Consider the following 19,484-nt stretch of genomic DNA (forward strand, 5'->3'; position numbering starts at 1 on the left):
TAATTAAGCATCTAATTCCTGGATTTTAACAGTGTGTTTAGGGGCTATTACCAATTTGATGTAGTAAATTATTGAGTGGTTATTACTTGAATCAAGCTTCGTTTTCATACATCCAACATGTAATGTTACAGCTTACAAGTAGAATCTAGAAAACTAGAATTTTTCATCACTGATGTTTTCATATGGGAAAATATACTTATTTGAAAAAGTGAAGCATCTTCGATTTGATTTCGGCATTGACTCTGATTGTGCCAGATGAAAAGTGAACTCATTATTATCTTGCTAAGGGCTCATTAGAATACTCAGAATGGAGAAATTGTGCGGAAAGTTTACTACGCTTTTTGAAAGGCCTCTTAAATGAAATACTCATCTACAAACATAACAAGCGAGCACCTGTCAGTGGCTCCAGACCATAAATTTTGACATGCTTAAATCCTAATGAACAACAAATATGATGATGAACTTTAAAGGGGAGAGTTTGGAATAATTTGATCGTGTTCTATACAATTAATTTGAGGTGGAAAAAGTGCTCGATCCTTTAAGTTCTTCATTTGATCATCTCTCAAACCCACACTCACTGTAAGTTCTTCTTTTCTTTCTAAAGGTTTTTTTTTTGTTAATTAATAGAGAGAATGTTCGGCAATGCTTTGAAGATCTCACACTAAAGGTATTCTATTTCAGAAAGTCTTACATTTTATTTAACTGTCATCTTGTAACAACAATGTTTCAATAGCTTGTTAGACTCTGCCTCACTTGGTAATGTTCCTGTTGTTATCTATTGGAGGGTGAAAGAATTCCTCGCTGGTTTGATTGATGATAGCCGGCCCTAATTTAATTGGGATTAATACTTAGTTGAGCGGAGTTGAGTTGCTTTGATTGGTGAGTGTTCATTACTTCATTTAGAACCTACCAGCCCATGTGTACTTCTAGAATGGAGCTGTCCAGTGAATGAAAGGACTAATTATGTCCATTGTATACTTCTGTTTCATAATTGCAAGAGTTGCAAGAATTTCTGTCCTACAACATGATTTTTGCGACCTGAAAGGGCCTTCTAACTGTGTTGCTGAAATATATTATGAATGTTAAATAGTGTCTTATCATCAAGAACACTGCTTCCTGTGGTCATTAAAAAACATTATTTGGTGACAAATGCACCTTAAGTTACCTTTGTTAAAAGTATGCTCTGCTGCATCTTAGTAACCTGCTGAGCCAGTCTTGAATCCACTCAACATCTGACATTGCTATAATGAAGTTGGTAAAAGCAAATTTCAGGTCTGATGTGGCCTATGATACTATGAATACCATTAAGCTCTTAACAGCAATGACACTTTGAACCAAATAAGTCAACTTGGTTTCTGCTAAGGCTAGCAGTGCTGTTGTCAAGTTCTCTAACCTAATTAGAAATAAGCCCACTGACGATGCAAGTTATGACATTATTCAATTTTACAATGTTGGCTAGTGGTCATTGCTAGGATGTATGGTCATATATACCGACTTCATTTCACTTGTAGGGTATTGGTGGTAATAATAGTACTTCTAGTGTTAGTCTTGACACAATTTTTTCTATATTGTTAAACTAACACACAAAATACAACTTATAAACACTAGGCGAACGCTGTTATAAGATGAATGCTAGTAATAGTAGCCAATGTCTAGCATTATATTCCTAAATTAATGCCACTTCATGAATTGTTTTACAGTACTACATCTAGAATGGCATTAAGAGAATCTTTTCTTCATCTTCATGGCTTATATTTAATTTGATGTTTACACATATTTTAACTGAGTTTAATTAGTTACAGATACTTGAGGTTCCAAGTTTATTAGAAAATGGATCCTCAGTTGTGAAGAAACAAATATTACAACAGAAGCAGGTGTACTCAAAAATTCATAGTGGTGGTTGCTGCTCTTGATGTAAATGTTGCATGCCAAGGTACAACACCAAAAACTACAACTTGCTGCAACAAAACAGAAGACCTCAAGAAGTGGCAGAATTGTTGTTTGATATAGTATGTTGTGAATTTTGTAAGTTATTTTTTATTATGCTCAGAAGACCTCAAGAATGGTCCTTCCTTCATTCCTACACCTTTTGGAAAAAGATGGTGGATAAATGGATGGATGGAGAATGAGGGGTGAGTATAAATGAAATACATGTCATAAATTCTCTCTATCTCTCTTGCACTCTCTCTAACCATTATTTGTGGCTTACATTTTTCACAATTGTTATATTATTTTAATTTATATTTAATTTTGATAGTGGTTTAAGTAATCAAATTAAATTATTATTATTGTTAAATTAAAAAAAAAAGTTATTACTGTTGTTTATGATATATTATATGATTATATTTGATATAGTAATATGTGTACTTATTTATTGAAGCATTGATACAAATACAAATTCACTTTAATTGTTTCATTTTAACTCATGTTTAATGTTTTTTTTTTTCCTTTTTTTAAGGATGGTACTAGCAGAGATGAAGAGGACAACTCAAACAATAACATGGAGGTCGAAAGCAACTTGGAGGATGACCTAGAGGAAAACTAATATAGATCTTTTCATAATTTTAGTTGTTTTAAAACAATATTTTTATGTCATGGTTTAATTTCAAGATTTCTTTGTATATTCTATATTTTAAAGTTTGAACTTATAAGAATTTTTATGTTTCAATGGATCAATTTTTAGTAATCATTGTACTTTGTAACAGGATAGTTAAACAAAAATGATATAAAATAAATTAAAAATAAATAAATAATAAAATATTTAAAATATTATATAAAATATTATCACTGACATAAAAATTTGGTCATAAATAACTTTATAGTGACAACAAAGTCCCTTGCAATTTATAGAATAGTGACACCACTTAACCCCCTTGCAAAAATGTTTAAAGTGACAGCTTAACGTTGTTACTATCATTTCTAACTAATTGTGAGGGGTCAAAAGCCCTCACAAATAAATTTTAGCGACAACACTACTTGTCTCTAAAAAGTATGTCGTCAATTTGGAATTTGCAAATAATTAATTGTGAGGGTATGAAGGTCCTCACAAATAATTGTTAACGACGATTGCTTCCTCTCGTTAAAAATAAGTCATCGACTTTTCTTGTCGTTTGGTAATATATTTGTGAAGGCAAATTCGTTCAATAATGACGGTGGATTGCCCTCGTAAATTATTTATTTATGAAGGTATGGTCGCACAATCTCTTTTAGTGACAAGTGCAAATACGACAGCCTTCGAGGGCCATATGCCCTTGCTAATAACCTTTTGTGACGATATTTGAATTTTTGCGAGGGAATATGACCCTCGCTAGTAGACTCTTTTCCTGTAATACTGTTGAGTAAAATAAAGAAATTCACATATTTATTTCCACAGTTGGCATAACTGTTGAAACATGTGTTAAAAAAAAAAATCCACAGTTAACATAACTGTTGAAATAAATGTTAAAAAAAAATGAATAAATAGGGAAAATTTATATCAACAGTCGGATAAAGGTAGAAAAAATAAATTAAATATTTTATCAACAGTTATAAATTAGCCTATTAATAGCAAGATATTGCTTCAATACATTATGGAATGCTCATAATTAACAACTAACAATGCTAGCTTATAAAAACTTCTGATATATATATATATATATATATATTTAGGGCATGCAGCCATTACATAATCAAACACACACAAACAGGCGTACTACTATTACATACCGAGCTAAGTAGGAAAAAGAAAAGAGAACTACACAACCCCCTGAACTCCCTCAACCTCAAGGGCTCCCGCTCCAACCGCCTCCACCTCCAACTCCTGGCTCTCGACATCGCTCAATGCAACGTCTAGTACTTCTGGCGCCTCCTCCTCCCCAGGTGGTGGTGGTGGTGGGCCTCTAGCTCCCCCATTAAGCTTCTTCTTGAGCAAGCAGAGGAAGACAATGACAATTGCTAGAACGACGGCGAGGATGACCAAGATCGACAGGAAGATGATGGCCAGGGTGCTCAAGGTGCCCTTCTTGTGAGAAGGATCAATGGGAATGAGCGGAATGGCAGTTGTTGGCTCCCCGATTGGTACATCAGTGAAAGGAGGAGAGGGTTCGGGTAGGTTTGACATTTTCTTGAGAGTGAAGAGTGATGAAGAGGGAAGAAGGGTACGTTGTTGCATGCAAATGCAAAAAAATTCCTTCCTTTTTCTATTCCTTTCTTTTTCGGCGCCGCAGATCCAGGAGGAACAGAAACCTAGAACTAAATGTACGAATGGTTTCGTATTAAAAATGTTTTTTTTTTAATTTAACTCATTTTGCTAACTATATTGTTAGTTAGCAGCATGTTTCAGAAACTAATTAGGAAACTAGCATATTTTAAAATTATTTAGAAAACTAACATTCTGAAACTATTTAGGAAATTAACATTTTGAATCTCTTAACCCTCTGTTTGTTTCAATGTAAAATATTTACAGGAAAATATTTTCATTTTACCGCGCTTGGCAGTGTATATGAAAATGTTATGTAAAATATTTTTCAGTATTTAAAACAACTTAAAAATAATAATAAATAAAAAAAACTGGTAAAAGTTTCAAACATTTTTTTTTTTTTAACTTCCGAAAAATACATAGAGACAAATGAGGGATCATTAGAGCTAGTAAAATCGGTTTGATGTGGCGTACATGCCAACAATATGATATATAAAAGCATTGAGCAGCACATAAATTCTTTGGTCCACTCTCTCAAATCCAACTCTTGAATTCTTACTTTTCTTAAGATTTTGGAAACCATGTAGGGAAACTTAAAAACAAATGAATTTAATAATTTTTTTTTTTTTTTTGGTTTTCTAAGCTTCTCCCATTACCCATTACCCATTCGTAGAACAAACACGCAGGAAACAAATCATTTACAAATTGGAATTTAAGAATCTTCATTGAAAATCAATCTGAGCAGTGATAAACAGTGTCATGTACCATCTTGCATTGTACATTGTAGTGCCATAAATCTTGTAGTACACAACCAATATTGGCTTAACACATCTACGATAAATTGTGAAAGAAAATAAGATTTGATTACCAAAAATAAAAAGTTTAAGTTTGTAACAAAAGTTTTCCCATGATGCACCTTAGTCTTAGGTGGTAGGTTTAAACCTAAAAATATCTTATTGTACCAAATGAGTTTGCTTGCAAAGAGTGTCGTTTCATGTAATTCTGAGCCTCAATGACAAAATTTGCTATTATCTGCTACCTTAAATGAAAAAGTAAATCATCTTGCCAAACTTAGTTTAGAAAATCCTGTTATGATTGGCTTTGATGACAAGAATATACAATCTGTATTATCATCTGAATATACAAGTAATATGTTGGAAACCATGTTAAATCTGGGGGAGGATACAAGTAACTAGTTTCTCTGGAATGCCTAATATTGAAAAAATATCAGCTTTGAAAATTATTTGAACTAGGGTCATTTAATTGTGACCAATATGATGGTATTGGGACCATCTACAAAACTTCTTATGGTTCCTGCATTAAATTTGTGTTATTTTAGTAACATAATGTTTTCAATAAGTTTTAGCTCAAATGACACCCTGTAAGCACTAAGTACAAGATGATGGGTAAGGTGGTGGGTTGGGAGTGTGTTACTTACCAGTTAAAAGATAATAAAAGCATTAAATTAGAACCCGTATTAAATCAGAGGGATGGATATAAGTTCCTCAAGCATATGATATTTAAATCCACAAATTTCATGCCTATGTACATACATTTTCCACCCTTGAATTCATGCATAACATGTATGTATGTATTTGCATATGTGTTTATTTTTTATAAAGCACTACTTTGAAAGTTCTCTGTTTTGCAAAGAACCTGCTTGTTTACAAAATTTAGATGGCTTTCTGTTTCTCATTCTTGGTTCTTTCTTTCCCTTTTAATTGTTATCTTCTAAGAGAAAATTTGCACTCTGGCACTTGCTTTCAGGTTTATATACGAGGATTGGTCCATGCCTCACACTGCAGCAATTGAAGTACCCGTACTATTGGGTTGAACACTGCTTCCAATCACCTCCTAAAGATGAATTGTAGTTTTTAAGCAATGACTTGTGCATAGTGCTAACTGCTAACACACCAAATTAGCCTTTCATTTGCTAAAAATAAATGATACTTCAATATTCAGCAGAAAATAGACAATAGAAGTTTCAATTATTTTTTATGTAATGTTCAGAGTTTACATTCTAGATTCTACATTGGTGTATGATAGATATTAGAATTATTAACAATATTTTTTTGTTTACCTTTCTACCTTTGGGAACTATTCGATGCAATGCAACAAGAAATTCTGTGTCCTTGTTTACGTTATTATGAGAAGAGAAAAAAAAAATGCTAGTTTAAAAACATATCATATGGGACAATTATTCTGAAGCGTAAAGATTCAGATCTATCATATTCTATATTTCTTTGAAGCGAAAATCATCAAGAGTGGTTTCTTAAAAATAAATAAATAATAAATAATAATAAAAAAGAAGCATTAATGCAATTCTGCTCACAGTACATAATTGTCCTTTACAATTGACCTAAAAAAAATAAACGCTCCCCAATATTCATGGTAAAACCAAACACAGGGCTAAAACCCAAAAAAATCAAGACAATAAAAAGAGAGGATATGAAGGTTGATGCTTCTCTAAACAATTAGTACTTAGCACATAACAGGGATGCTATAATCATCCCATCTTTTTAGTCAAGCTTCACCGTTCAGCCTCTCCCTCTGCAACCAGAACACACAACTCTGAATCAAGCATCTCATGTATATCAAGATTCAGAGAGCTACTCAGGTTCATGGTATCCATGATCACTTTGATGGCTATATTGAAGCCTAAAATAGATAATACCCGGATAGCATTTGCAATCCTACATATGCTCTGCCTTGTCTCTAACAGAGTGTATGTTTGTTCTTGCTCTTCAAGACTAATGGAATTTTTATTAGATTTAATATATTTGTTCTTGCTCTTCAAGACTAATGGAATTTTTATTAGATTTAATATTCTATTGCTCAAGTTTGCTTGCTTGATCCTCTACCATATCATCTTTGGCTTCAACATGTTCACCAACCCAAATGAATCCATTACATCCGAGTATTAAGTCAACTCCGCACTGTTCTAGATGGTGGAAATGCTGCTTGCGTCTCCTCACTAGATATAGATAAGGAGGAACTGTGAGCAATTGACCCCTCTCAAGCTGTCATGAAAAAATAATGATCATTAACAGATAAAAGGCTATGAAACTGAACCAACCACAGACACAACAATGAAAAAGATGCTAGGAGTTATTTAGCTTGATTAATGGAAAAAAATAAAAAAAATACTGCTAGAGAACCTTTAGCTGCTTCAATTCATCATGTGAGTGAATTGATGCATCGCACACCTAGAGTTGCTCTAGAAGTAAAAACTCTAGCTCCAGAAATAAGAGTGAGGGATGGAACGCCGAATGCACTTGCTTTTTAAAATTTAGGAAACTGTATCTTATAAAACAAAATCTTTATTTCCTTGCACTACAAATTTCAACTAATAAGATATTTAATAGAAGGAACCTATCCGGAACTTTTTTGTGAGTTCCAACTGCTCTTGCTTCTTCTATGTAAAACAAGTTAGTCAACAATTATTTCCTTCTTCACGTTCATCGTCTGAATGTAGAAGTTTATAAATTATGAAGAAGACAAACCTTGCCATACTTCTGACTTCTTGCTTGGAGGTGTAAGCCATCCTGATGGATTCCACGGACTTCAGCCTGGAAAAAGTAAAATTTATCAAAAAAGATTGATCATTAATTCATGCTTGCTGGAATAGGTCAATGATGAGAAGTGTGTGTAAGACACATATAAGTAGTTATAGAATAATTGAAATTCTTGACGGATTCAGAACATCCTCTAAGTTATTCTTTGAAGCCCACATTACCCAGTTACCCTTCTGAATTACATCATTAGATAGCATCTTCTAATGCCATTAGAAAACATCAAACATAGGATTGTTTACCTGGTGAGCATCGTTAACAGGGATATGAAATGTGCTATTAGAATATATTTTAAACTTTTGAGGCTTTGCAGGGTATTTCTCATGTGAAGCTAATGCAAGATACAGAGTGCCACTTAAAGATTCACAAAATCAAGCTTTATATCAACGTAAACCTATCACATATCTCTGAACTAATTGAGATGGAACTCTAAAATCTGCAATTGGAGAGCTTGTCAATTTATCAGGCTGTTCTAATTCATCATTCACATCAAATCCCAAAGATCCAAAATCTTCAGATGATAATACAGGCTGTATCTTCTTGTCATCAAGGCAAACATTGATTGGTGGCGTAAATCTGTCCTTTTACGCCAGCTCCTGGCCGCATGTTTTCTCATATACTAAATTAAATCACAACTAGAATCAAAGTCCATAGAGAATGCTTTTAGGCTTTGATATGACAGTTAAATATTTTTCTCAACCCAAAAGTGCTTCCTATAAATGCAAGGGCTTCACTGACTCCTTCAAATGCAATAACTTAGAGCTTCTCTCTCTACTCTCTCAGCATACAGCATCAAACAAAGCTACTCTTTACGCCACTCTTATCTTTCACCATTTGGATCTTCCATGTTCCTCTGGCTTCTACTTTTAGTGGAAAGCTTTTGCTTATTGACAACACGTATCCAATCTAGAAGCATGCTAGTCATTGTTTCTGGTATCAACTAGCAAAACACTTATCAATAAGCTTACTCAGAAATCAAATGTGCTAGCAGATCACTTCTACACTGTATAGACTATTGCTTGTCCTTGTAGTCCCTATTGACAGCATTATAAAAGATGGAGAATGGTTGGAGCTGGGAGCAAAAGACACTGATTAGTGAACTAATTCAAGGAATGGAACTAGCAAAACAGTTAAGGATACAATTTAGTGGTACATCTTCATCACCTGAGACCACAGATATGTTGTTACAGATGAACATACTGTTTATTCTTCTGCTTCCAGTAGGGACCTCAAATCTGTATTTAGCTAGATCACGGAACATAAATTTGGTTCACAATGCCTGAACTCATTCATAATAAACTAGAGTAACATCCTCCCCACTCCCAAAAAACAAAAGTAGTTGCATGCACACTCAGAAAAAGGAGATTAGCTTCTTCTGACTACTTCTGAAGTACTTATTTTTATTGAAGTTATAGACTTTTTATTAAACATGGTTTCATGCCATAAACTTATATCTCTCTCCAAAATAACTTGGAACTACATATCTACTTCACCTGTTAATTCATCCCTTTCTAATTCTAAGGGTAAAATCCACTCCAATCTCTATTCAGTCATAAATATTAAATACCAAATATCATTATAAGATCATATTTAAACAAATCCTATCACTAAGAAGCAGTAAAAAAAGAACCCTAATAACAATTCAAAACCAAGATAAAATCAAACTCATATACATTTAATATAAAATATCCAACAATAAGAACAAAATTTTACAATTTCCACAAAACCCACATGAGCAAACCAATTAAACAACAAAATACAATACAGAGTCAATCAAAACCTATAAAGAAGAAGAATAAATTACCAGGGCAGTGGTTGGCATCAAAAGCCTTGACAGTGAAAGGCCCATCAGGATCATCCACAACCACCGACTGCCCAATTTCAATTTCCACAAACAATGAATCACTAAGGTGGACAAACCCCACAAAATACCAATCTAGACGTAGTACTGTAAGGAAGAATCTTGTATCATGGGAAGCTAGTTTCCATCTTCCTAAAGGAAAGCCATTTCATACAAAAAGAGTGAATGGACAAAAAATGATGATTAACAAGAAAGTATCAACAAACTCAGAATTAAACACTGAAATGTTTCACCATCCTTGTTCATTATCAAATGGTCTAAAGATGTGTTTAATTTCAAAAAAAAAGACTCCAGCACAATGCTTATTTTTCCTAGGACCATTTTGTTAAAGGCCAAAATAAACTGATTATGATAAAATTATAGTATTATACAGAATTATTATATACAGGAGAGTTATCTCAGCCCCTTACTGAATGGATGTTTAAATAAGTAAAAAATCTCATCTTAAAAAAGTATCATTTTGTTTGTGGAAAGGCAATGATTAAGAATATAGTCACTCAATAGGTCACCACGCGCCATCTAAGTGCTGCATTCATGGAATTATCATTTCTTCCCAAAATATCAGCATTTTTAAATAAAAGAAGAAATAGACAACTACAGTCAAAAGTTATAATTGGTCTACAATAAGCAATAATCAGATATACCCCCAGGGATACTCAGTTTCACAGAAGCGAGAGATTCCATTCATGGATGAAAAGGGGTCAATATGAACTTACTGCTCATTTGTATTGTTTGGAAGATGACCTACCAAAAAAATCAATGCTCAAAATTTTGCCAGAAAAGCAAAATCTATTCTTCTCTTTTATTCTAAGGGAATATAGAAAACATCCCAAATCTTTTCGCTCGAGAAACTAATCAAACAGATTGTAAAGCCTGAATCTCAAACAAGAGTACATGTCATACTTGTTATCAGATCCGTGGTTTCACAGATCCGATAATCAAACAATATTTGTACATATTAGCACCCAATTAGGGATGGCCAAAAATATGATCCAAGAAATGCATCTTGTGTTTTTATGCAAGGATTGTTATTCCAACTCAAGCAGTGTGAGTTTCATGTAAGGCATTTTTATGTGCATTTTATGCACTTCCACTAAATTTATTTGTGGTTACTTTTCCAGGTTGGAGTTCTCTCCTATTTCTTTCCATAAGTTTTTAGATGCTCTGTATTTTATTTTATTTTTATAAGAGATGCTCTGTATTGCAAGAGGTAATCCTAGCTGTCTCTTTAACCCGCTCATTTTTTAGTATAATTCCTGTGTACCTCAGCTGCATTCCTTTTGGTGCTAATTAGTTGATTCCATATCAAAACAAAAGTGCAACTCCAAGCCCATAATTATGTTAATTTTTAAGAGAGAGAGAGAGAGAGAGAACATACCAATCTGGGGCAAATCTTTCAAAGCATGACCACTTGAATAATTGTTGTAGGAAGCCATGAACATTATGATGGTGCACCCTAGGCTACAAAATAGAAAATGAGCACAAGTGGAGAAACTTCATCTTTTACCCAAATTGTTTGTCCACCTTCAGAAATGAAACTTACATATTAAAATTCAAGTTTAAAAATATAAGTTTTCAAAAACACCCTCAGTAAGTTGTAGTTTCTCAAAAATTTGTAATGAAAGGGGAGATATTTTCTTGCAAAATATAAGAAAGGGAAGTTAAGTGAAATGACAGAATCCTGTACATCAACCTTCCAAAATAGGACATCCATGAATGGTAGTGAAAAACAAAATTGAGACATAAGACTGAATTGCTATCCAGAGAACAAAATTTCAGTGCACTGTTTAGTAGCTCAGAAACGGAAATGTTTCAAAATTGTTTCAGAAACATCATGGAAGCAGTGAAAATGCATAAGGAAAATTATAGGACTATGTAAAACACACTAATTACAAGTAAAGACAACCGTATCAAATTTGCCATAAAATTTCTTTCTTCTTTTTTTGTTTCTTTTGATACTTTGTCATGGGTGGGTTCTATCTTTTTCTTCGTTGAGTCAAAATCATTCGAATTTTCTGTTGAAGGGGGTACTTTTTACTTATTAAGTATTTATGAGAGAGGCAGAGATTCATTACAATCAGTGTTCATGGGCAAAGAGATTATTATCTATGATGGAGGACTTTATTTCCACTGAGTCTCCTGGACACTTTGCGCAAACCGTCAGAGATGGAGGGACAGTTTTTATTCTACAATTGAGTTCCAATGCACATAGCTCTTATCTTATGATTTCAGAACTTTTACACGGCCGTTGGAAAGGTTTCATAGTGGTACCAGAAGGAAAATTGGGCAGTGGTTGGAGAGGCTTTGGATTTCACTTGAGGAAGGCTGCTGCTCCTCCGGAGACTCTGCCCCCAAAGAATCTATCTGGGATTGAACATAAAGCCTCCAAATCATTTGTGAAAGACCGACGAGTTGAATCCAAAACACACAGGCTGGCAGCGGCGAACAATGGTAGTGGAGGAAATGTCTCATAATGGTATATGTTTATATTAGATTTTGTATAACTGTTACGGTTGTTTACAATTGTTTATTTATTTATATATTTATAAATATTGATTAATATTCTTCAGGCTTATTTTCAACTAGTCGCTAACATGTGCGATGCACGGGAAAATTTAGAAAAATATTCAAGAAATTCATTTTTTTTTAATTAATCTTCCTCTAGATTGATGAAAGCTATAAGATTAATTCCTAATATTCATGTACTTAAACAGAAAGTTTAAATGGTTAAATGTTACAAGTTCGATGAATCCATAATCATAATCTTTAAAAATACTTCATTCCAGACTTACAAAAGTAAATTTATGAATCTTTACTCCTTTTCGGCAAGAACAATTATTTTCAAATGGCATTCTCATTATTGGTACATTTTGTAGTTGGAAAAGAGATGCAAATCTAATGTTTAGTTCATATTGCAAAGTTAAATGCTACTTATAATTTGTTTCTAAATATTTGAAGATTGATCTGTTTAATGAGGCATGTTATATAAACTAATTCATTAAAAAAAAAGTCAAATATTTCTTGAAAATTTAATTGGTTGAAAACACAATCGGTGCTATCTAACAAATTTCCACTTGAATTCATTAAGTTTGATTAAAATGCAAAACCCCATTTAAGACTAACAGGTATTTGCTAAACTATCTAGCCATGCAATTGTATAAGTTGATAGTGTATATATTGTATGCGGAAATGTGGATATGCATACCCAATAACACACAGAATTAAAATACAAATTATGTATTCCTACTTCTCTATAAAATCTAAAAGGGAATAAAAACCAACATCAAAGTTGAATAAAAAATGTATCTAAAAGCATAATGTAAAAGACATTTCTTATTAACTAATATCCCAAAATTTTAAGGAACATCTCAAGTACTTTAGTAGCTAAAGATAGCTTTTAGTAACTATAGCATTCAGCAAGAACTTTCAATATCTAGCCTAATTTACAATTTTTTTTTTCATTAAGTACCCTAATTTACATACATGACAGCTTAGCAACTAAGAGAAGACTTCCACTGAAACTTCTATGGCACCATCAAACCCCAAACTTGTCAACATGCGATAATAGCCTTGCCTTTGAGACATTTGTGACACTTGCTCTCAACCAAAATGGTTCCTCTTTCCTTTAGATTCAATTTTTCCACCATGTTCTATAATAAGTTACATACAATCATCATTTCCATTTAAAACAAATTTTGGATGCATGTTTGATTCAATAACTCAGTAAAAAATTAATTAATAGGAGTTTCTTTGAATATATTACGTTGAACCTATGACTATAGATAGAATCTATATAAGATTTCAAAGAAACTATTACGCATTTACAGCTTAATATAAAGGAAAAACAACAAACCTTGAGATAGAAGACAAGTGGCCTATTATCTTCGTCTAAGTCCCCTCACATCACCATTCACATCCAGCAAATCAATATGAACTACAAAACACAAACATAGAAAACTCATCAAATTTTCCCTACAAGTAAAACTATAGTACAAATACAAAATAAGTTTGTCACTGAATCCTTAACAATGAAACAGTATGCAATGAAAATTAATAAATCAAAGAGAGCTTTAAAAAAGAGCATCAAGAACTCTCATTTCCACCTTCATGTTTGTGTATTGAATTGATGTTAGTTGCATTAAAAACTATTCATAAAATAAAAACCCATAAACAATTCATCTAAAATAAGAAAATTGTGTTATTTCAATTTCAACTAACAAATCAAACAGCAAAACTATATTAGGGGAAGGAAAAGAATTGAAACAAAAACATGCCAACAAAATACCTGGATGTTCATGGCCTTCATGTTGGACTTAAGTTGTTCATGGCTTTCTTGTTAGACTCAAGATGGCTTCCTAGACAGTAAAAGTTTATAAAATTTTCACACTATTACATTCCCCAAAATTCACCAAATTTGAAACAATATTCTAACTGCAAAATTTATGTACTGATACCCCAATAAGTGCGTTAGAAAGTCAAAGGTCCAAAAGTATTGAATCTGTCTTTAGAAGAGAGAGAGGTTGGCGTTAGTCATGCTGAAGGTCTGAAGAAGAAGAAGAAGAAGAAGAAGAAGAAGAAGAAAGGGTTGCCGTTTAAAAGAATAATAATGGGTTGGGTTTGGACTTAATGGGGGACAGCAACGTAATATTCAATTTGGGCTTTATGGTGAACATATGGCTGGAAATCATTTTCTTTTTAATAGTATTTTAAAATCAGGGAAAAATTTAGTAAAAGTATTATAAAATTATAGGAGAAATTCAAGAAAAAAAATTTGGAAATGACATGGCGACTGATGTAACTTAACGGGTGTATAGCAACATTAAATACTACGCTTCACCTTTTAGTAATATATAGATATAGATATAGATGTTGTCTTTTAATCTTACCTTTGGAACTGAAATCCTAGCTCCACTACTATATATATAATTGCTTAGTTAATGTTCAATTAAATAAGCCAGATCATAAAAAAATAAAGAGATGGATAGAAAACAAGAAAATAAATATAGAAAAACCTTCCACAACATTCATATATTTTTTTTATTAGTAAGCTATACACACACCTAGTGAGTTTTGAACCCACAACATCACCCTCAACCCATTCGGTGTGGTGGGAGATGTCATTTGAGACAAAGCTTATTGGACACAATATGCATGAATTTTAATATAAAAAAATAGATATTTTGTAGCAAATAACAGTATTACGTTGATTCACGCTTATGAAAAAATAGATATTTTGTAGCAAATAACAGTATTACGTTGATTCACGCTTAGTATTGTACAAAAGCATTTCCCAGAGCTTATTTACAAATCAAATATTCACCTAATGTATAAAATAGCGGCAGAGATGGCAAACTGTACCTACCTAAAGAATTGTGAACAACATTCTTTGCTGAACTTCAGAAATTTCATCAATTAACTGAAATTTCAAATTTCAACCAAAGTTTAAATTTTAAACTAAGATTGAAGACTAATTCAAAGGTTGCATGTGCTACACATCAAGATACACACCCCTTTTTAAAAAGGGAAGAGAGCGCTAAAATTTAGCTAGAGCATATTGGCTAAACGGAAAGCACCTTTTTTTTTTATAGGTAAACAGAGGGGAGGGAGCTGGTGGGCAAAACAGACAGAGCACTTTAAAGAATATAAATACATTGTTGTATGCTCCTCCAAGACTCTAGTCATTTGTCAAAATGAAGGTGTGAACATATTTACTCTTCCATAAAGGCCTCTTTAGCCATTTACTTATCAAAAAATAGGAAATGATAACTAGCCCTTTAGCCTGCCATAACTCCAACCTTTGTAAAACATAAGAGGCATAACTTCCAGTCAACAATCACTCTTTGATTTCTTCACTCACCTTTGCTAACTTTTGAAAATTACAGGAGATCACTTGAGCTTTATTCAACTATTTGACAAGGTCTATTATAACTTCATTATTTCTTAGTGTATGCCAAGACATTGCCAAAGAGACAAACAATAACCTAATTTATTTTGCAAAGTGGTATGATGATGGCATTGTCCTCCAAAGTTCATGAAATGCAGCAATAGGATATGTATATTTTTTCAATTGTGAAATGAAGAACACAGAAAGCATGCTGAAATAGGCAATGAATTTCAGAATGGCTTGCATTTAATCTAACTATAAACCTCAATGCGCAAAATTTTGTTAAGTATAACTGAGCTAAGCATGTAAGAGCTAGTGACATTTAGTACAATTAGAACTGCATAATCTGAATTAATAGTAAATAGGGCAGATATCAAACAGTTTAAAGTTGCTAAAAAATTCCCCTTTAGCCAATATCCATATGCCAAGTTGACTACAAAAGATAAGTATAAAAGAAAAATTAGTGCCTTCTCACATGACATATCATCAATATTTTAAATTTTCCTAATTAGGGAGAAAAGGCAAATAAAGGGAGGATGAAAAACAATAGGGCATTCCAAATTCAGAGAAGAGAAAGAATAGTATCATAATGAAAGCTCAGAAAGGATTACAAAAGCAAACCATACAACAAGAGAAAAAATGATTAAATTTGAGACTTGAAAGCAATTAAAACAAGATGAGAATTGTAAGAATACAATTATATTTTTGTACAGACACACATAAACACAGATATCTTATCATCAATGTGAAGCATTATATAGTCTAGAGGTAATTACATTTATATGCATTTCTTACACATTTCAAGAGAGGGCACGTATGCATTTATGAACCCACTAAAATTTTCTTTTTCTGGGTAAGCATGAACTTGTCACACTCAGCCATTAAAATATATTACTGTTTTAATCCTTTCAGCAATCCAATTCCATTGCTATTGTAATATTACAAAAATTAAATGAAATTCCAAACAATGTCTCTTACAAAGTGGCACTAACAGAATATGAGGCAAACTACCTCAGGCAAATATGATTTCAATCCTGCAATCTTGTTTAGAATAACCAATTGAATGGTTCAGACCAATATATATTTAGGCCAAAGTCAAAGCATCACTCAACTGTTAACATGTTATAGCGTTCCACCTACTTTTATCATAGTACAAAATTTAAAAGATACCCATGGTTCTTTTTTTTTTTTTTTTTTTTTTTGGGTAGGTAAAAACTTTTATTAAAGAAAGAAAAATTCATGTACAATGGACACAAAGAAGCCTAAAGATTAACAATAATAAATAAAACTAAATTTAAAAAATAAATAAATAACGTTGTACAAAAAGGAAACAACTGTATAAACGTTGCCATGGAATTACCATTCATAAAAACCCATAATATGATATTGATTCTAATCATGCAGCCCTATGACTACTGAATTGATTCTAGGTAACTTTAGACAGCTAAAAGTAACTAAATCAGGTCCTAGCATTTAATTTAGCAGGCTGACATTCCCGAACAGGACATGGAGGAACTCAATCAGATTTCAGGTGACTAAAACTTGCAAAATTAATTCAATCACAAACAATTTTTACACGAAACTTGATCTAATCTCAACACAAATGAGGGAAATAAAAATGAAAAATTAGCCATAAGAAACATGGAAATCAAAGGCTAGGTTTATCACATGTAAGTTCAAAAAATCAACATAGCTGTCAATCAATAGGAGAGGAAAATAAAGATGGGTTGGGGCTTGACCAGAACTAGTATGCAGAAAATCTGCAAATGACAGGCAGCAAAAGTCTACATAGAAGAAATTCACACACTCAAATGGTTGTTGCCTAAAACAACCATTTACTCAAAATAGACATCTTAACAAGGATTGCTTGATAACATGAATTGGATGCCTCGGCACCATCAAAAGTTATACTGTTTTGCTCTTACCAAATGGTCCATAAGACACATAATGGTAAAGGTAAAGCAAACCAAGCTTTAGAGTTTCAAAAGCCTTGATGATCTTATCCATTGATTTCCTTTAGCTAAAACTTAAAGTGTCATGTTATTTCTTAAACAATAGGTAATAACTTCAGTGGAGTTAAACAACTGTTCAAAAAAATATTACCACAATCCATAGAAATTTCTAACATATTACTTCAGATAATGATGCATATTAAACATCTGCAACATACATTCTAGTAGCTGCAATTGCCGCAGATAAGTTGAAGACTGGAACCGAACTAATAATAAAACGAAGCTCCTGCATCAACAAATGAAATGGTGTTACGTATGTCTTCTTAAGAAGTAAAAAGATATTCCCTCCATCCCAACATAAATGATAACATTTTTCCCTTTGGGTTATTCCAGAATATATGAAAATTTCCAATTTCCAAAACTACACACATGTTGTACAAAAGAACAAACAGGATATTTATCAAGAGTCATGTGAGCTCTAATTTAAAGTTAAATGTAATTTTTGGGAAGATCGCCATACTTACCTTTTTTTTAACAATTGTGACATTTCAAACACTTGATGTATTTAGGGATGAGGGAGTAGATAAAAAATAATGAAAGCCAATGATGCTACATTGAATATCCAATACCTTACGGGGAAGCTTTGAGTTAAGTATAATAAAAAAGAAAACTGGATGAACTCAGACCCATCAGGTAAGATGTCGGAAGCAACCTAGGAATCAAAGATGGACCCGCGGTGACTGTGCCAAACGGGATTTTCTGACGTCGGAACCACCGATCTGGCCAGTGGCTGCATCGCTTCAGAGAGACCTTCACTCCATGAGAGTTGAGACAGGTTCACACTTGGAGAGTTTGAGTGTGAGTGTGAGTGTGAGTGTGAGTGTGAGTGTTTGGGGGGTTTGGTTTCAAATGGTAAGAAACAGTGGGAGGGCTTTGAAAAATTTTAAGGGTGAAACAGTCTTTTCCTATTTGGTGAGGTGTCAAAGTTTTGAGTCTTTAGATAAAACGAAGGGTTGAGATTTAATCCAAATGTTTTTTCCTTTGTAATTATGTTTATTTATTTAAAAATTGACATTTCTTTTAATTGATTCACTTCTTTTCTTTTGTTACTATTCAGGGGTACAATAACTTTGAATAATAGATTTTTTCCTAGTATTTCTATACTTAGAGTGCGTTTGGGAAGCGCAAAGCGTTTGGGAAGCGCATTTTGCGCTTCCCAAACGCGCGTTTGCGTTTAAGAAATTTTTTTTTTTTTAACGAATGAACAGTAAAAGTACTGTTCATATACTGTGCAGGAGACAAATTTTACTGTTCATACACTGTTTGCACACTGTTCATGGGACCCACAATCACTTTATTCAGAAAAAAATATTAAAAATGGGTCCCACGATACTATTTACACATTTAAAAATTATTTTGTTACAGTGTTTTTCAGTTTTCAGTTTCAGTTTTCAGTTTTCAACTGTATCCAAACGGACCCTTAATACCTTCTTCTAAATTTTGAAAAGGATGAAGTAAAATCAGAAATGGATTTCCTAATATTACTTTTTGAAGTTTATTTTTTTTGTTTTTTTGAGAAGTTACTTTTTTAAGTTAAATCTTTGACTAGCTAATACAAAAATAGTTTTGAAATAGATTCCATTATTGCTTACATACATGAGTATTTGTCATGTATTTGAAGTTTATATTCAATCTTTAATTTAGATCCACCAATTTTATGAGTGATTTTTAATTAGATTGAGTGACACATTCAAACTATTTTATCTATTTTAACAACTCACTTTATAATACCATTACAAACCCAACATGATCCATTTTACAAGCCCAATTCGTTGTCCATCATTATCACCGTGGCCCAACAAGAGAGATAGCAAACCCACATCACAAACCAAGTAAACCATATTAAATTATGAGTGATGAATGACGAAAATTAAGAATTGAGTAATAAAAATTGTAGGGGTCCCAAAATATCCAATCTTTTCTTTGTCGATGATAGTCTGATTTTTTGTAGAGCTTCCATGGTAGAGTGTGACACCCT

The 19,484-nt window shown here is 32.7% G+C and overlaps 1 protein-coding gene and 1 long non-coding RNA gene across 7 annotated transcripts; one reads left to right on the top strand and one right to left on the bottom strand.

The window, feature by feature from the left end:
• Positions 1–586: 586 nt before the first annotated feature.
• On the top strand, positions 587–2,609 carry LOC115983518. Its single transcript, XR_004090086.1, has 2 exons — positions 587–2,132; positions 2,459–2,609. It is a non-coding gene; the product is annotated as an uncharacterized LOC115983518 (long non-coding RNA).
• Positions 2,610–8,302: 5,693 nt separating this feature from the next.
• LOC115983732 lies at positions 8,303–18,324 on the bottom strand. Of its 6 annotated transcripts, XR_004090173.1 has the most exons (8): positions 18,076–18,324; positions 17,665–17,732; positions 13,464–13,544; positions 10,989–11,071; positions 10,255–10,354; positions 9,554–9,742; positions 8,914–8,994; positions 8,303–8,821 (listed from the first exon to the last, which is right to left on the bottom strand). XR_004090173.1 is itself a non-coding variant. In XM_031106496.1 (3 exons), exons 1-3 carry the CDS (start codon positions 10,292–10,294, stop codon positions 8,855–8,857), a joined length of 369 nt encoding a protein of 122 aa, XP_030962356.1. In that variant the 5' UTR covers positions 10,295–10,976; the 3' UTR covers positions 8,303–8,854. The 6 variants fall into 6 exon arrangements, 1 of the variants encoding a protein (XP_030962356.1); XR_004090174.1 differs by having other exon boundaries at positions 8,303–8,984; positions 9,554–9,620; XR_004090172.1 differs by having other exon boundaries at positions 8,303–8,994; positions 9,554–9,620.
• Between the last annotated feature and the right edge of the window lie 1,160 nt (positions 18,325–19,484).

The sequence above is a fragment of the Quercus lobata genome, chromosome 4 (assembly GCF_001633185.2).
Source record: "Quercus lobata isolate SW786 chromosome 4, ValleyOak3.0 Primary Assembly, whole genome shotgun sequence".
Classification (NCBI taxonomy): Eukaryota; Viridiplantae; Streptophyta; class Magnoliopsida; order Fagales; family Fagaceae; genus Quercus; species Quercus lobata.